The sequence below is a fragment of the Microcaecilia unicolor genome, chromosome 13, assembly GCF_901765095.1.
Source record: "Microcaecilia unicolor chromosome 13, aMicUni1.1, whole genome shotgun sequence".
NCBI lineage: Eukaryota > Metazoa > Chordata > Amphibia > Gymnophiona > Siphonopidae > Microcaecilia > Microcaecilia unicolor.
Window position 1 is genome coordinate 25,976,284 of NC_044043.1, and position 18,771 is coordinate 25,995,054.

General features: G+C 45.3%; 1 protein-coding gene across 2 annotated transcripts in view; it reads left to right on the forward strand.

Annotated features, from left to right (window-relative positions):
- Positions 1-18,771, forward strand: part of LOC115456823 (NADPH--cytochrome P450 reductase) — a 260,347-nt gene that overhangs the window by 33,383 nt on the left and 208,193 nt on the right. Inside the window, exon 1 of one of the 2 annotated variants that reach the window (XM_030186140.1) lies at positions 1,631-1,716. The exons of the other annotated variant lie outside the window; for it this stretch is intronic. Within the exon in view, the coding sequence (XP_030042000.1) occupies positions 1,671-1,716 (46 nt within the window). The 5' untranslated portion in view covers positions 1,631-1,670. Of the gene's footprint in view, positions 1-1,630; positions 1,717-18,771 lie in introns of those variants that run through there. 2 annotated transcript variants of the gene reach the window in all.

Sequence of the window (18,771 nt, forward strand, 5' to 3'; positions counted from 1 at the left end):
TGTTCCTATTTGCATGATGCTTAGTACTGGACACTACTGATTTGGCATCTTTTGTCTGATCTTTAGTTGTATTTAAGGGCACCTGGCCTACCATGGTCTGTTGTGCAACCTCACTATCCAGAAACCCTATCTTCCCTGTTTGTGAGGTATCCTTGCAAGATATCTTATCCTGAACCTTGTGCTTTTGAGCGACTGTCGGCCTTCCCCCCCATTTCTAGTTTAAAAGCTGCTCTATCTCCTTTTTAAATGCCGATGCCAGCAGCCTGGTCCCACCCTGGTTAAGGTGGAGCCCATCCTTTCGGAATAGGCTCCCCCTTCCCCAGAATGTTGCCCAGTTCCTAACAAATCTAAAACCCTCCTCCCTGCACCATCGTCTCATCCATGCATTGAGCTCTGCCTGTCTCTTGGGCCTGCGTGTGGAACGGGTTGCATTTCAGAAAATGCTACCCTAGAGGATCTGGATTTGAGCTTTCTAACTAAGAGCCTAAATTTGGCTTCCAGAGCCTCTCTCCCACATTTTCCTATGTCATTGGTACCCACATGTACCAAGACAGCTTCTGTGTCTCTCTTTTTCTAACTTGTATTTTAATGAATCTTCTAATCTTACTGCATTGTTTTTTTTTTCCTTCACTCATACTTTACTATTGATATTGGCATTTTCTCTGATCTGTTTCATAGTAACATAGTAGATGACGGCAGAAAAAAGACCTGCACGGTCCATCCAGTCTGCCCAAGAAGATAAATTCCTATGTGCTACTTTTTTATTTGTACTGTCCTCTTCAGGGCACAGACCGCACAAGTCTGGCCAGCCCTATCCCTGCCTCCCAACCACCAACCCCGCCCCCCACCACCAGCTCCGGCACAGACCGTACAAGTCTGCCCAGCACTATCCCCACCTCCCAACCACCAGTCCCGCCTCCCACCACCAGCCCCGGCACAGACCGTATAAGTCTGCCCAGCACTGTCCCTGCCTCCCACCACCGGCTGTGGCACAGACCGTATAAGTCTGCCCAGCACTAGTCCCGCCTCCCAACCACCAGCTCTGCCACCCATTCTAGGCTAAGCTCCTGAGGGATCCCTTCCTTCTGCACAGGATTCCTTTATGTTTATCCCACGCATGTTTGAATTCTGCTACCGTTTTCATCTCCACCACCTCCCGCGGGAGGGCATTCCAAGCATCCACCACCCTCTCCGTGAAAAAATACTTCCTGACATTCTTCTTAAAACAAATTTTAGATTTGTTTCTGTATTGTACACTGCTTTGTTCTTGTTTTTAAGGAAGACTGGTATATCAAACAGAACTAATCATAAACCATAATTTAGAAAGTGATCTTGGGAAGAGATCTATGCCATGAGAAAACCACACTGAAAGAGAGACAATAAACTCTGTAAAATGACTCATGCCATGTGCACCTTTAATATTCTTTTCTAGAATCTGGAATGAGTCCTACACTGTCTTTTGGCTCTCATACCAGAAACTTACTGGCACTAAGGCCAGAAAGTTCATCCAAAGATTTTGCTTTTTCAGTAGTTATGAAAATGCCAGAGGATTATGCAATCTGATGCTATCTTGGTATGAGATAATTGCAGGCTGCCAGCCCTGGATTTAAATGCATTGCCAGTGGGATTATGTACATTTGCTCATCTGGTATGTGCAAGAGAAGTCAAGCATGAAGCTACAGACTATCCTTAACAACCTGATCTGGGAGTGGAGAGGTAAGGTCTCCCTGCAAAAGCAATTGTATGTTTTAAAATGCTTACTTTATCTTTATGATTGTGCATGTTTCTTCAATTAAACAAAAAAAAAAAAAACACTTTTCAGCCAAAACGTCCTTTCCTTGCCAGCTTTAAAAAAAGTGCATGAAAGGAGAGAAATACATGTCTAACCACCGACTAGTGGGTTCATTTTGTGAACTTCTGGGTAAACTTCCCATCTCGTTTGCTAGTACATTTCCTTTTTCCTCGTCTTTATATATTTCTTGTACAAGTGCACTGGCATTACCTCAGAAGTGCATCGACCAAGGTGTACAGAAATATCGAGGCACAGAAAAACAAGTGCAGTGTTTTCCCAGACAGTCTCCATCTTTGAGCAAAGACTATTGGTACTTTTGGGGAAATGGCAAGTCTTACCATAAGGTGAGAATTCAGATGTCAGTTAAACCCAATAGAGGTGGATGGTAATACATCTTTTGCTGAGGACAGATGTGATTTAAGTTGCTACTCAGGAGGAAGGCAGCAGGCTGAATGTTGGGATAATGAATGAATTTAATTTATATCAGTAAGGAAATATTTGCACTGATAAAGCTGAGACTGTGAAAGGAATATCTGCCTGATGTATTTAACTGCATCAAGAATGATAGTGCCAGGATTCAAGTAATAAATAGAAATAAAACAAAACAAAAAAGATGATACCTTTTTTATTGAACTGTCATCTTATTTTTGTGTGTGTGTGTGTTTCTTCATTTCTGTTTATTACCTTTAAAGTAGATTAACATGACAACTACCCTACTTTAGCCAGGATTAAAATAGTAACCAGAGGCCATCCAAGATGATGTGGCCAGGGAAGACCGGAGTGTCCAACATTTATGAGCAGAACTTACAGAATAAAGTGCTGCATTTATTCCTGCTATTTGGCATAATGTTTGTGTGCCTACATGCAGATTCTAATGCAGAGATTTTCAGCACCATCCTTGAGACACACGTAGCCAGTCAGGTTTTTAGGATAGCTCCAAAGAATATACATCAGCTAGATTAGTGTCCACTGCTTTCATTATATGTAAATCTAGCTCATGCATAATCATTGTGAATATCTTGAAAACCTGACTGGCTACGTGTGTCTCTAATGGAATCTGGGTGTCTAGATGCCATCGTCGAATATTTGCTCAGCATCTTGGTGCCTTTTATAGAATTTGCCCTGTAAGTTTGTACCCGAGGCAATAAAAGGTTAAGTAACTTGCCCAAGATCACCAGGAGCAGCACTGAGATTTGAACTCTGCTTCTCAGCTCACTAGGCTACCCTCTACTCTGAGTTTGGGCAACGTTTTTCACCCCCTTCTCTCTCAAAACCAGTGGTAACTGGCTCCAATGTTCTGGACCCATCACTCTGAAAATCTGCTTCCTCCATTTTAAATATTTAACCACATCAAATCCTGGAACTGACAACAACTTACCTGATTCAGACCTCTTCTGCTGCCATTGGCTTCTACCTCCACCTAGGCTGTCTGACTCCTGCAGCTCCTACACCTTGAGCACGTGCACTTGTTCAAGGCCTGCCACGCCACCACCTCCTTCAACACAGACTTGTTTTCAGAGGGGGCAGGATGCAGCAAGCCTTGATCATGGGCATATGCTGAAGGCCCACTGCTGCACTGACAGGGGCTTTTAAAGTGCTGCACTGCTGCTGCTGCCGCCTTCCCAGGCAGGCATTTGGTATAGAAACAGAGAAAATGGCAGCAGATAAAGGCCATATAGCCTTTCCAGTCTGCCCATCCATATCATTCCTTATCCCATGCTTTCTTGAAGCCAGATACAGTCCTCGGTGCCACTGCCTCCACCAGGAGGTCATTCCACACATCCTCCTCCCTTTCTGTAAAGTATTTCCTTATTACTTTTGAAGCTATCCGTCTTCAACTTCATTTTATTCCCCCTTGTTCCAGAGCTTCCTTTCAGTTGAAAGAGACCTGCCGCCTGTGCTTTTATGCCGTGGAGATATTTAAATGTCTTAATCATATTTCCTCTCTCTTACAGATGAGACAGGTGGGATACAAATGCAACAAATAAAAATAAATAAATAAATATGCTTGATGTTGAAGGCCACTGACCATTTTAGTAGCTGCATTCTAGACCATCCTGGTTATATGCTTTTGAAGGTGTGCTCTCCAGAACTGCACACAGTAGTCTAAATGGGGCTTCACAAGAGACTTATACAAAGGCACTATCACCTCCTTTTTCCTACTGGTCATTCCTCTTCCTAAGCACCCTTCTGACTTTGTCCATCGCCCTTTCTACCTGTTTGGCCACCTTAACATCGTCAGAAATGATCACCCCCCAAGACTCACTCTTCTTTTCAGCACACAACTACTACTGCTGCCTTGGGTTTCTGTAGCCGGAGTGCATGACCCTGCATCTTAGTTGCTAATTTCTGGACCATTCTACCAGCTTAGCTAGATCCCTCCTCATGCTATCCACACCATCAGGGGTGTCTACCCTATTAGAGAGTTTTGAATCATCCGCAAAGATGTCAACAGCCCTTCTGCAATATCCCTGTGAATAAACGGTGTGTTTTAAGCATGTGAAATGTATTGGATATTTCCCTGTATTTTCTTCTGAAGTGTATTTCTCCTGTTTGGCCAGCATGATTATGCTTAAAGCTGTTACAGAGAACTGACTTCTTTTTCTTTATCTGGCACACAGTGTCTGTAGTGATGTAACCAGTTTTTATTTGAAACTTGACTGTTCTGGGCTCTAATTGGCCTGGAGTTTTGATGCTTCAGTCTTAGCCAGGAAGAGAGAGAGAGAGAGCTCTCTGCTGAGGATCAGTGAATTATGTGTCCTGATCTTCCCTGGTACTGTTTAGACAGTATATAGATGTTTATTTAGTGGTATAATTAATCCATATTTCAGTTACCTGTCATTGTTTGCCAATTGCACATTTTTGTCCTCTGTTCCAGGTTCTGAGAATAAACACAATTGTTTGTTCGTTCTGCCTGTCTGGGCTGATTAAGAATCCTGGTGGTTTGTGTGTTGGGTCTGTGAGTGCTTTCTGAGAACCGTGGAACCACTGGGAGTGTGGCCTCCAGTAACCTAGAAATCACTGGGGATAATTTGAGCACGGGAGACTCACCCAGAGGTGGTTGTAACCCAGTTGGTGGGAGGAGGGTGCAAGTGTAGAGCACAAACGGCAGGTGCCTCTTCTTAAGGGGGAAATTGTTGAATTTAATGTTCATGAAGATGTGATTGGACACTGGAGCAGATGATTTGGTCTGGAAGTTGTAAACCAGTCACAAAGGAGTGCTGAAAATATAGAAAGACAACCTCCCTGTGCTATAATTTCAGATAGTTCTCTCCAACATATTAACTGTCATTGCTTAATGTCAACAGACCCATTCCTCCCAGCCTACCCCCTCCCCTTCTCAAGGAGAGTTCAGCATCAGTTGAGAAAAGAAGGCAGTACATAATCCCTGTGCTTGTGGAACTGCAGATAGGTAGTAGTAGTAATAATAATAATAAGCATTGAGTGCTTCGGTAGGTGAACTTCTTACAGAAACAGCATTTTTCCTATATTGCCCCAGCAATGCCAGCAATAAATTCTATGCAGAGTTCAGGCTGTAGGATTTCCAGCAGCTTTTGTGCACAGAGACTGCGGAAGTGCTGTACATGGCTATTAAAGAGAAAGGAAGGCTACATTTTGCAATACTCAAATGAGAACTGAATCACTGCCCTGAGTTGAGTGAGTCTGCACGTTTTCTGTCACATGATGCTGCTGTGCAGCTTGGGTCAGGAAAATTACTGGAAACATTATGCATTGCATTACAATGTTGTGAAACCAGGCTGTCTTTATTATGCAATGATTTCAAACCTGTCAGCTGGCTGGGTTTTCCAGCTTGCCACAAGTATATATATGTATAAGGTATTTGCAGACAGTGGAGTGTACATTTTAAGGGGTTTCAACATTAGCTTCAGAACTTAGTAGAAGAACAGTGCTGGGCAGACTTCTACGGTCTGTGCCCTGAGAATGGCAAGGACAAATCAAACTCGGATATAAAGTATCACATACTTTAAAATGAGTTTATCTTGTTGGGCAGACTGGATGGACTGTTCAGGTGTTTATCTGCCGTCATTTACTATGTTACTACGTATATAATACCTGAAAATGGGTTTATTTACACCAACAGTGATTACAAATTTATGTGCTATAGTTTCATCCTCAAAGTTTATCACTACTCAAAAACTGACGCTCCCCCTCTCTCCCAAGAAAAAAATAATGTGAGCATTCAACAACCTGGTAGTTCTCAGAAATTTGCCTTTAGGACACGTCAGCTCATAAATAATTGTTCCACCATTGTTCTAAATTAGGGGTTTTAAAAAAATCAGTTTTTAAGGATTTCAAACTGGTCTTAATTTTCATGGTTACCATACAATTTTTATTTATTATTTTATTTATTTATTTATTAGGATTTATTTACTGCCTTTTTGAAGGAATTCACTCAAGGCGGTGTACAATAAGAATAAATCAAATATGAGCAACAGACAATTAAAGCAGTAAAAATATTCAAATAGCAATACAAAGTATGGCATAGTATACTACTTACAATGTCAACACAATAAGTAATAGAACATTTTAATTGACAGTGAAGGGTATATGCAAGGATGGAACATATAGATGGGTAAAAGAGTAAGAGGAGTTAGAAAATAAGGGGGCCGTTTTACCAAGCTGCGTGAAAAATGTACGAGGGCCCTTTTTACCACAGTGGGTAAAAAAGCCCCCAGCACATGCAAGGCCTATCTTAGCAAGTGTGGGGCCCTGTGCAGACCAATTTGATGGGGCCCCATCCTAGCTCTGCCCCACCCTAGCTCCACCCCCACTGAGCTCCCTCCGAGCTCCAGGGCCCCCTCCCTCTGAGCTCCAGGGCCCCCTCCCTCTGAGCTCCAGGGCCGGCCACCCCTCCCTCTGAGCTCCAGGGGCGCCGCCCCTCCTTCTGAGCTTCCTCCGAGCTCCAGGACCATCCCCCTCCCTCCCTCTGAGCTCCAAGGGCCCCCCTCCCTCCCAGCTCCAAGGCTCCCCTCCCTCCCTCCCAGCCTCCCGCCCTCCCTCAGAATTTTAAAAATCATCTTACCTCGTCGGGTTATAGCGGCAGGCAGCAGCAGTGAAAAGCATGCAAGCTCGGAGCTTCAGGAGCCTTCCTTTCTCTCTCAGCTCTGGTCCCGACTCCCGCCCTCATTTCCTGTTTCCGCAAGGGCAAGAGGGCAGGACCAGAGCTGAGAGAGGGAAGGGAAGGCTCCTGAAGCGCCGAGCAGCTCGCACGCTTTTCACTGCTGCCGCCTGCTGCTGTAATCCCGACGAGGTAACTTAGATGACTTTTAAAATTCAGAGGGAGGGGGACTGGAACTCGGGCAGTTGGGGCGAAGTTCAGGCGCGCCGCGCAGGGCCCCCTTCAACGCGAAGCCCTATGCGGTCGCCTCGCCCTAAGACTGGCCCTGAGCACATGTGGCCATGTGGTAAGAGAACTCTTACCGTATGGCCATGCAACAGGGAGCCCTTACCACCACCCACTCAGTGCTTGCAAATATGCTGAATGATTATTATTATTAGCATTTGTATAGCGCTACCAGACGCACGCAGCGCTGAACACCTGACACAGAGAGACAGTCCCTGCTCAATAGAGCTTACAATCTAAAAATACAGACAGACAAGACAATAAGGGCGAGGGAAGTACTGGGTGAGAAGGAACAAGGGGAGGCAAATGAGTAATGGCTAGGAGCCAAAAGCAGCAATGAAAAGGTGCTACAGATCTACAGATCTGACAACCAATTAGAACTGCTGGGAGAGGGAATTCAACCTAAGCGAACCACAAAATGTCGAGACTCTTTGGGCTGAGCACATATGGGTAATTCTATAAAGTAAATTATACATGTAAACATTTAGTATACAGTGGAACGCTGATTAACCGTATGTCCAATTATCCAGACAGGCACACAGAGGTGTAACTACGGATGGGCCAGGGTGGAACAGGTTCACCCTGCAGGAGCACATCACCCACCTGTCTCCCTTTCCTCCACCCACTCTCTAAATCTTGCACATTGTACTATCCCAGTGATTCATCCTCGTAGCCTGAGCAGGCCCCTCAGGAAATGGTGTCCAATCCAGGGGCGTAGCTACGGGTGGGCCTGGATGGGCCCAGGCCCACCCAGTTTCGCCTCAGGCCCGCCCAGAAGCAGATCCAGTTGCCGTGACCGTCTCCCACCCCTGCCGCAGCGCTTCATTTAATGTTGTCGGCGCTGCTGTTAGTTTCCCACCCCCGCGGCGGCGCTTTACACTTTACCTGACGGCAACACTACAGATGCAGCGCTAACGTCCGACGTCCTGCTCCGGGCCTTCCACGCTGATGTAACTTCCTGTTACGGAGGCGGGACGCGGAAGGCCCCGGAGCAGGACGTCGGACGTCAGCGCTGCATCTGTAGCGTTGCCGTCAGGTAAAGTGTAAAGCGCCGCCGCGGGGGTGGGAAACTGTAACAGCAGCGCCGACAACAACATTAAATGAAGCGCTGCGGCAGGGGTGGGAGAGGGTGAGGAAGTCAGTGGGGTGCTGCGTGCTGGCCCAGTAAGGGGAGGCAGGGAGGGGAGGGAACAGAAGGGTGCTGGACTTGCAAGGGGCAGAGGGTTGGAGGGAAGGGAGAGAGATTTTGGGATTTGCAGAAGGGAGGTTGGAGGGAAGGGAGAGGTTTTGGGATTTGCAGAAGGGAGGTTGGAAGGAAGGGGAGAGGTTTTGGAATTTGCAGAAGGGAGGTTGGAGGGAAGGGAAGAGGTTTTGGATTTGCAGAGGGGAGGTTGGAAGGAAGGAGAGAGGTTTTGGGATTTGCAGAGGGGAGGTTGGAAGGAAGGGAAGAGGTTTTGGGATTTGCAGAGGGGAGTTGGAGGGAAGGGAGAGGTTTTGGATATATAGGGGGGGTGGAAGGAAGGGGAGAGGTGCTGGATATGCAGGGGGGGTGGAGGGAAAGGGGAGAAGTGCTGGATATGCAGAGGGTTGAAGTGAAGGGGAGAGGTGCTGGACATGTATGGGAGTTGGATGAAAGGGAATGAGGTGCTGAACATGTAGGGGGGCTGGATGAAAGGGAGAGATGCTGGACGTATGTGTGTGTGGGGGGGGGGGGGCTGAAGGAGAGGTGCTGGATATGCAGATGATGATATGCAGAGGGAAGGGAGAGAGATGCAGGGAGAAAGAGCCAGATGCATAAGGGGAAGGAAAGAGAGGAAGAGAAGCTGGTTGGGGGTGGGATCAGAGAGGAGAGGGACACATTGGTGTGGAGGAGGGAGAAAGGGGACCTAGGGAAGTATACAGATACAGAAGGGAGATGATGGGCATTAGGTGGGAGCATGGGGACAGGGACACAAATGTGAGATGCTGTATGGGGATGGCACATGGGCACAGAGGGGTAATGCCTGACCAAGGGGGGGGGGTATAGAATAGAGATAAAATGCTGGACACTGGAGAGGGGGGTATATGGACACGGGGGGGGGGGGGGAGATACCAGACAAGGGAGAGAATAGGAATGCAGAAGGGATATGCTGGGCATGGGGTGCATAGGTGCACAGAGGAATGATGATGGATGAGGGGATATGAACACAGGGGAGATACTGAACAAGGAAATATAGGAAAACAGAGATGGGAGATGGATGATGGATATGTAGAAAGAAGAAATGTCAAATAGGAGACCCTGGCAAGTGAGTTAAGAGAAGACAGAGGGAAGCAGAAACCAGAGACTGGGACCAATATGATTTGAGAAAAAATGACCAGACAACAAAAAGGTATAAAAAATATTTTTTCAATGTTGTGAATATAATATGTTGGATTTGGAATGTACATCTTGCCAAAGTTGATGGTAAACATGGCTGGGGTCCAGGACAGAAATCTAGGAAAGGACCCCAAAGTCCATTACCAGGCTGCTCCTTCAGCTCCCAGCATACAGGCTTTCTCTGGCCAAGGAACCAAGCACAATTGCCCTAGTTCCATCCCCTAACACCATCCCTGGCATGTGCCATCTTTATATTTTGCACAGGAGCAAGTGCCTTTCTTTCTTGTTTCTCTGGTGTTGTACTACATGCAAGGTCTAGTTTCTTGGGGTTTCCATTTAATTTATATTTCTAGAGTTTGTGGTCACTTATTCTGTATTTGGCATTTGTGTCTTGTGTGTGTGACTGAGGTATTCTGTTAGCATGAAGTTTCCATGTAGCATTCTGTAGTAATTTGGCTTGTTCAGCTTTCCTGATAAATGTATTTGTATTTTAGGGCCCTACTATAATATTTAAGGCACTTCTTTTTCATAGGTAGGATCTTTGTTTTTGGAAGTTAGTGTTGGCATGGTAGATTTGCTCTAGGTTCTGAGTGACTTTTGTTTTATAGATTTTTTTAAAGTTATTTTATAATATGTCTGTAATTGAGATTACACTAGAAAACAAAATTTCTTTATATGATGAGTTTTATGGAGAATTGTCCTTGCTGTGCTCTATATCCATTGTTGGTGGACGGCCAGGAGGTTCTCTGGATGCAGAATGTGTTTGGCTTCAATACCATATATGTGTTGGAGGACCATGGCTCAGTGGGGCTGAATAGTGCAGTCTATTGTACTTCCCTTAGCTCTCAATTGGCCTGCAGCCACTGAAGCCTGCACTGCAACCCTCATTGAAGTTATGGGGAGTGGGGTAGGGACAGAGCATGGGTGCATCAGGTTTGCTGTTTTTTTCTTTTTCAAAAAAGTTGGCAACTCTAGTGCCCACCCATCCAACCTGTTGGCCCACCCAAAAATTGCCTTCTGGCTACGCCACTGGTCCAATCATCTAGATGTATGATTATCCAGACAACCCCCTTGCCGAGGTTAGTCCTGATAATCGGTGCCCTACTTTATATGCATTGTGTGCTGTTCTGTAAATACGTGCATATTCACAATTGTGTATATTTGAAAGCTGAGTGTGTAGTTACACATGTAATTTACAGTTATTCTATAGGTTACATTCATATCGCCCAAAACTAGGCATACACATTTATGCCAGCTCTGGCGTGTATATATCTAGTTACACTAGTATTCTGTCAAGGAAAGTAGGCACCCAGTTATAGAATTAGCCCCGCAGAGTATCGTTGCTGACATCTATTGGCAATATGCAAGTTCTCATTTGGGGAGCTGCTGACTCGCCTGGAGTAGAAAGTAACTGTGGGAGTAATTCTATAAAGGTCTCCAAATTTGGGTGCCAAAATATTGATTGCTGAGCATGAATTCTATAACGGAACCTGGGCACCCAGGTTCCACTGTAGAATATAACGTAAGTTGGCATTTGTGTGCTATCACATCATGTAAAAAGGCAGGCATCAATGTGAGCACATAAATGTTGTTGTGTTTTCTATAAGTTACACATAAGCTTGGGACCCACCCATGCGCCTTCCCCTACGAACACCCCCTTGCAGTTATAAACTTCTATAAACTTTCATGCCCAACAATATGCTAACTGGTGTTAACAATCAATAACGTGCATGCCATCAAGACTGGATTACTGTAATGCATTCTACACTGGTCTGACTACAAAGGGTCTGTACCAACTCCAATTGATTCAGAATGCTGCATCACCATTTTTGCAAAATCTTCACTGGTTACTTGTATAATACAGGGCTAAATTTAAAACTATGTCTGATCTTCAAGGCCCTTAAAGCAAGTGGCCCTGAGTACTTGACGAACAGGATCACCCTCTACACCAGTGGCGTAGCTACGTGGGACCACAGGAGCCTGGGCCCCCGTAGATTTGGCCCTGGACCCCCCTCCCGACGACCCTCTTGACCCCCTCCTGCCGCCAACCCTCCCCCCCTCCCTGCCATCGCCGTGGGCTACCTTTGCTGGCGGGGGACCCCAACCCCCGCCAGCCGAGGTCCTCTTCTTCCGATGCAAGGCTTCGTTCTGTTTCTGAGTCTGACGTCCTGCATATTGTATGTGCAGGATGTCGGACTCACAGAAACAGAACGAAGCCTTGCAGATCAGCCAGGGGCCGCGTTGCTAAATGATCTGCAAGGCTTCATTCTGTTTCCGTGACTCCGACGTCCTGCACATACAACGTGCAGGACGTCAGACTCAGAAACAGAACGAAGCCTTGTGCCGGAAGAAGAGGACCTTGGCTGGCTGGGATTGGGGTCCCCCACCAGCAAAGGTAGGCGGTGGCGGGAGGGGGAGTCAAGAGGGTCATCGGCAGGGGGGGGGTCGGCAATGGCGGTCAGCGGTGCTGGGGGGGGGGCTAAAATGTGCCCCCTCACCTCGGGCTCTGGACCACACTCCCGCTGAAGTCTGGCTACACCCCTGCTCTACACACCTTCAAGGACACTAATGTCCTCTCAAGGACTATCACTAACCTCACCCTCTCCAAAATACATTGCACGATGTGATACCCGCAAGTGAGCCTTCTCCGGAGTAGCCCCCACACTCTGGAATGCACTGTCTGAAAGGCTCCACTTAACATAAGACTATCTCTACTTCAAGAAGCAGGTGAAAGGTTGGCTCTTCAACCAGGCCTTTATTGGAAGAAATAACTAACTTGTTAATCACACACACACACACACACAAGGAGTGACACGGGCTGCACATACTGCAGCAGGACATGTTTATCCACTTCTACCCTAGCTGAGATAATATTTAACCATCTCTCTGACCTCATGTGCACCTTTCTTTAAATTAGTCACCTTATTCTCTTACTCTCTTACCTATCTATATGTTCCATCTTTGCTTATACCCTACACTGTCATGACGTTGTAAGTAGTATACTATGACATACTATGAGGCATATTTTCAAAGCACTTTGGGAGGCTAAGTTCCATAGGTTTCTATGGAACTTTGGGAGGCTAAGTGCTTTGAAAATGAGCCTCTTTGTATGTTATTTTAATATTTTTACTGCTGTAATTGTTTAGTGCTTATGTTTGACTTATTCTAGCTGTGCACCGCTTTGAGTGAATTCCTTCAAAACGGTGGTAAATAAATCCTAGTAAATAACATAAATAATAGGATACAATTGGCACTAATTGGCAGCAATTAGCAGTTATTTCTTTATGCATTCTTGTATCCCACTGTTTTCCAAGAACAAGTTTCGGTTCAAAGTGGCTTACAATTTGCAGTTATATGAAGTTACAGTAGTGATTGTAATTAGAAAGTAGTGTATTTAGGCATAGAATTTTGTTAAAAGGTAGGTCTTCAGGTCTTTTCTGAACTGAAGATTGTTGGTAATGCATCTAAATCCAGTCGAGTAGATTGTTTGTAGATTATGTTTCTGCAGTTGGGTAAGTGGAAAAGTAGGCATCCTCTGGTTTCTGGGCTCGCATTTCTTGGAGATAATTCTATCAGATCTAGCATATTTTCAGGAGACATTCCAAATGGTGTTTTGTAGATGACAGTACTGATTTTAAAGAATAGTCTTGCCTTGATTGGTAGCCAGGATAATATTTTAAGCAGTGGGATTGGCCACTGTTGGAAACAGGATGCTGGGGGCTTGATGGACCTTTGGTCTTTCCCAGTATGGCAATATTTATGTACTTATTGCTCTCTCGTATTTCAACTTTTTAAGTATCGGTCTTATGTGTTCAACTGCCCTTACATGGTATTCTGTAACATGCGCACGTAAATTCTGTCATGTGTATGGGTAGGGACGTGCCTAGCAGTTACCCAAACTGACATGACATGGCATAAGTGCTCATGACTAAAGTTACAATTCGTAGGACCATTTACGAGTTTTTCGTGTGGGGACTATATATCACATATGTTCAAATCCCTCCATCCCAGACACTATATGAAACTAGTACATGCACACTTAATAATGAAGCTCACTTCTTAGAGGTTACATATCACATTATCAACACTTTTCTTAATATGATACCAGCAGCGGCATAATCGAAAGAGAAGGACGCCCATCTTCCGACACAAATCGGGAGATGGGCGTCCTCTCAGGGTCACCCAAATCGGCATAATCGAAAACAAATTTTGGGCGTCCTCAACTGCTTTCTGTTGCGAGGATGTATTATCGAAAAAGATGGCCAGCCATCTTTTGTTTCGATAATATGGTCGGGGCCGGCCAAATGTCAGAGATGGCCGGGTTTGAGTTTTTCACCCATAATGGAAACCGAAGCCAGCCATCTCAAACCCAGCCAAATCCAAGGCATTTGGTTGTGGGAGGGGCCAGCATTTGTAGTGCACTGGTCCCCCTGACATGCCAGGACACCAACTGGGCACCCGAGGGGGCACTGCAGTGGACTTCACAATTTGCTCCCAAGTGCATACCTCCCTTACCTTGGGTGCTGAGCCCCCCAAATCCCCCCTAAAGCCCACTCCCCACAGGTATACACCACTACCATAGCCCTTACAGGTGAAGGGGGGCACCTACATGTGGGTACAGTGGGTTTTGGGGGGGGGGGTTTGGAGGGCTCCCATTTACCACCACAAGTGTAACAGGTAGGGGGGGATGGGCCTGGGTCCACCTGCCTGAAGTGCACTACACCCACTACAAACTGCTCCAGGGACCTGCATACTGCTGTGATGGAGCTGAGTATGACATTTGAGGCTGGCAAAAAATGTTTTTAAAAGTTTTTTTTTTGTGTGTGTGTGGGAGGGGGTTGGTGACCACTGGGGGAGTAAGGGGAGGTCATCCCCTATTCCCTCCGGTGGTCCTTTGGTCAGTTGGGGCACTTTTTTAAGACTGGGTCCTAAAAATAAATTGACTAAGTGAAGCTGGCGAAGTGCTCGTCAGAGCTGGCCTTCTTTGTTCCATTATCAGCCAAAGCCGGCCATCTCGAAACCATGCCTCCGTCCCGCCTTCCGTACCTCGCGGAAACGCCCCCTTTAACTTTGGCCGGTTCTGCGACGGAATGCAGTTGGAGCCGGCCAAAATCGTCTTTCGATTATACCAATTTGGCCGGGTTTAGGAGATGGCCGGCCATCTCCCGATTTGTTTCGGAAGATGGCCGGCCTTCTCCTTCAAAAATAAGCAGGATAGTAACATAGTAGATGATGGCAGAGAAAGACCTGTATGGTCCATCCATTCTGCCCAACAAGATAAACTCATATGTGCTACTTTATGTGTATACCTGACCTTGATTTGTGTCTGTCATTTTCAGGGCACAGACCATAGAAATCTGCCCACCACTAGCCCCGCCTCCCACCACCGGCTCTGCCACCCAATCTCCGCTAAGCTTCTGAGGCTCCCTTCCTTCTGAACAGGATTCCTTTATGTTTATCCCACGCATTTTTGAATTCCGTTACCATTTTCATCTCCACCACCTCCCGCGGGAGGGCATTCCATGCATCCACCACTCTCTCCGTGAAAAAATACTTCCTGACATTTTTCTTGAGTCTGCCCCCCTTCAATCTCATTTCATGTCTTCTAGTTCTACCGCCTTCCCATCTATTGAAAAGGTTCGTTTGCGGATTAATACCTTTCAAATATTTGAACGTCTGTATCATATCACCTCTGTTTCTCCTTTCCTCCAGGGTATACATGTTCAGGTCAGCAAGTCATACATCTTGTAACGCAAATCCCATACCATTCTTGTAGCTTTTCTTTGCACCGCTTCAATTCTTTTTACATCCTTAGCAAGGTACGACCTCCAAAACTGAACACAATACTCCAGGTGGGGCCTCACGAACGACTTATACAGGGGCATCAACACAGCGACTAAGGACTCACGGCGGGCGACTGGAATCTCAACTGAGGCACGGGAGGCTGTGGACTTACAGGCCTGGCAGCAGGCTTCACTGGACCCAAGCAAAGGTGAAAGCTGTAGGCAGAGCTATTACTCCTTAGAACTACCAAGCTAGAAAGCAGGCTTCACAGGAACACAGCATTAGGTGAAAGCTGTAGGCAAAATACAGCTCTATAAGAATACTCCTTCCCTTCACACATGGAATTTCTATCCATAAATGATTCCACGCTGCTATCTGTGTCATGTGGAATGCTTATTTTATTTGACTCAATTCCCTCTTTAACATATAGCGCAACCCCCCCCCCCCTCTCCAATTTGATCCGCTCTATCATTGCGATACAATTTGTACCCTGTAAACACAGTGTCCCATTGATTGTCCTCTTTCTACCAAGTCTCTGAGATGCCTATTATAGCTACCTCATCATTTAGTGCTATATATTCTAACTCTCCCATCTTATTTTTTAGGCTTCTAGCATTTGTATACAGGCACTTCAAATTTGTTTTTTTGCCTTGGATCTACAAGCTGCTTAGAAGTTGAAAGGGATAAAGTGCATCCTTTATCATGCTCTCTCATTAAGCACACCTGGCTTACTTTCAGCATTGTTGAAACCTCTCTACTAGGATTCCCTAAATGTCCTGTTACAATAGTATCCTTTAAGGATACTCCACACCGAACCACGCGCCCCTGTGTGATTGTTGGCCTTTCTCCCCATTCTAGTTGAAAAGCTACTCTATCTCCTTTTTAAAAGTTAGTGCCAGCAGCCTGGTTCCGTTCCAATTAAGGTGGAGCCCATCCTTTCGGAACAGTCTCCCCCTTTCCCAAACATAACAAAATAACAAAGGAGAGACATGCTCTTATCTACCAGCTCCACATAATAAGTACATAAGTAATTTCATACTGGGAAAAGACCAAGGGTCCATCGAGCCCAGCATCCTGTCCACGACAGTGGCCAATCCAGGCCAAGGGCCTCTTTTACAAAGCCGCACAGACAATTCTCGGCGCTCCAAATGAGAGGAAATCCATTGAATTCCTATGGGCTTCCTCTCATTTGCTGTGTGGAAATCGCTAGTGCAGCTTTGTAAAAGAAGCCCCAAATTACTGCATTTGGAGAACTTGAAGCCTTTTTAAGTTGGATTGAGAGGAGCCACAACAGACTATATTGCCATGATCCAATTTGGAAACTAATATTGGGATTTATGTCAAAATATCTCCTGACTATTCTTAATTGCCTTAAGGCCAGAAAACCTGAATGCATTACTGCAGAAACCTAAGAAGTAAATGATAATTGATAATCCTTTACCCCAAGATAATAACATTATTGTACTAGGTGAATTTGCTTCTGTAAAAGATTCAGTGGTCCCAGGGTACGAAGCATGCCAATGGTCTTATCTGGATTCAATATTAAATGATGAAGCCAAACAGCAACTGAAGACAGACATTGTTGTAGAGGCGATAGAAGATAGGTCAGAGAGTTAACACACACGTACCATGTTATATGCAGTGCTCCCATGCTATCAGGCCCTGAATTTAATTTGGAATGGCAGCACACCCACCTCCCCACCCGCATCCCTTCCTCTGACATTAGAACACTGACCTGATCCTCCCCTGACATCGGAACACCCCCCCACATTAGGATTGTCACCCGATCCCCCCAACATAAAGTGGCATTAATGATCCCTAGCAGCAGTGTCTTGGTACTACTACTAGGGGGTCATTGGTGCAATTTTGGATGATGGCACTGACCCAAGCAGCATCGGAGAATGACTGCTGCTTCCTGGGACTCTCTGAACTACCAATAAAGCTCTTGGGTAAGTCCGGGGGGGGGGGGGGGGGGTATTTTAATGTCAGGGGCGGGGCTTGAGGTAGAATGTAGGATCAGGAAGGGGTCTTCATGTTGGGTGAGATAGGGAAGGAGATCTTGATGTCTGGGGTGGCATCAGAAACAGGGTTTCAGTGAGTGTTCTGATGACATGGGGGGATTGGGTAAGACTGCTGATGTCAGGGGGAGGGAGTGCTCGGGTGACTGTTCTGATATCTGGATGGGGAGATTGGAAGTGCTAGGAACTGCAGCTGTGCTAAAGACTGCTGATAGATCAGCTAAATTTACTACCTCCTCTTGAGGTGGTGATCATTTTAGGTTCGCTATCAGCAGTCATGACAGCTAACATGGCACCAACCTGTGCATTAGATGTCACAACCGGCCACACCTCCGCCTGCCCTATCACTCTCAGATTCCGCCCATGTCACACTCAGATATTGCCCACTCCCGGGGGAGGTATCTAACCAGGATTTTTAATACAAAATCTCTCTTTTTAATGCAGTAGACAGTAGCGCAGGTCTGCACTACTGTCTACTATGCTAAAAATCCCACTTAACACAGCTTAGTAAAAGAGCCCCATAGATACAGATACACAAGAACAAACAAACAAACACACACACAGGTGGTATAGCAAATTCTGAATAAATGATAAAACAATGCAGAGGGGTAGGAAAGAATTCCATGCTTGCTCAACTTGTTTAGTAGAGGAGTGTGGTAGCCGTGTTAGTCCACTCTTAAGGTTATCAATAGAAATCAAACAAAATAAAACATGGAAAAGAAAATAAGATGATACCTTTTGTATTGGACATAACTTAATACATTTCTTGATTAGCTTTCGAAGGTTGCCTTCGAAAGCTAATCAAGAAATGTATTAAGTTATGTCCAATACAAAAGGTATCATCTTATTTTCTTTTCCATGTTTTATTTTGTTTGATTTCTATTGATCAACTTGTTTAGAAATTAAATTATATATATGCATAGGAGCCAACTTTTCAAAATTATTCGGGGTGCTAAGCCCTGTGGAAATAACTCTTCCCTGGACACATACAAGGAATTTTCTCAATATTGGGGGTGCTCAAGCACCCCTAGCACCCACAGAGTTGGCTCCTATGTATATATATATATCAGAAAAATTGCCTCAATACTCAATGTAAGGCTGAAATACTGGTTTCATCTGATCATATTTCTTAATTCCAGAAATTACTTGTGCCAATGTATTCTCTCACATGAATGGTACAGCAAGCTGTTGGGAATTTGATTAGTGTAGTGCCTGCCTATCCAGGGTCTGGATACACCAGACTATCACAGTGTAACACTTTACATGTAATTCTTGTATTGACATTTTAAAAAAATGCACATCAAGTAAATGCAGGAAATCATTATTAGTACATAGTCAAAGAAATAAATCAAAGGCAAACATTTTCCTTGCTGATGACTAACCCTAAACCCTGTCTGCTAATATAAACATGTACGCAACACTTTAAACAGCAATATACATACTTTAACTTTCACAC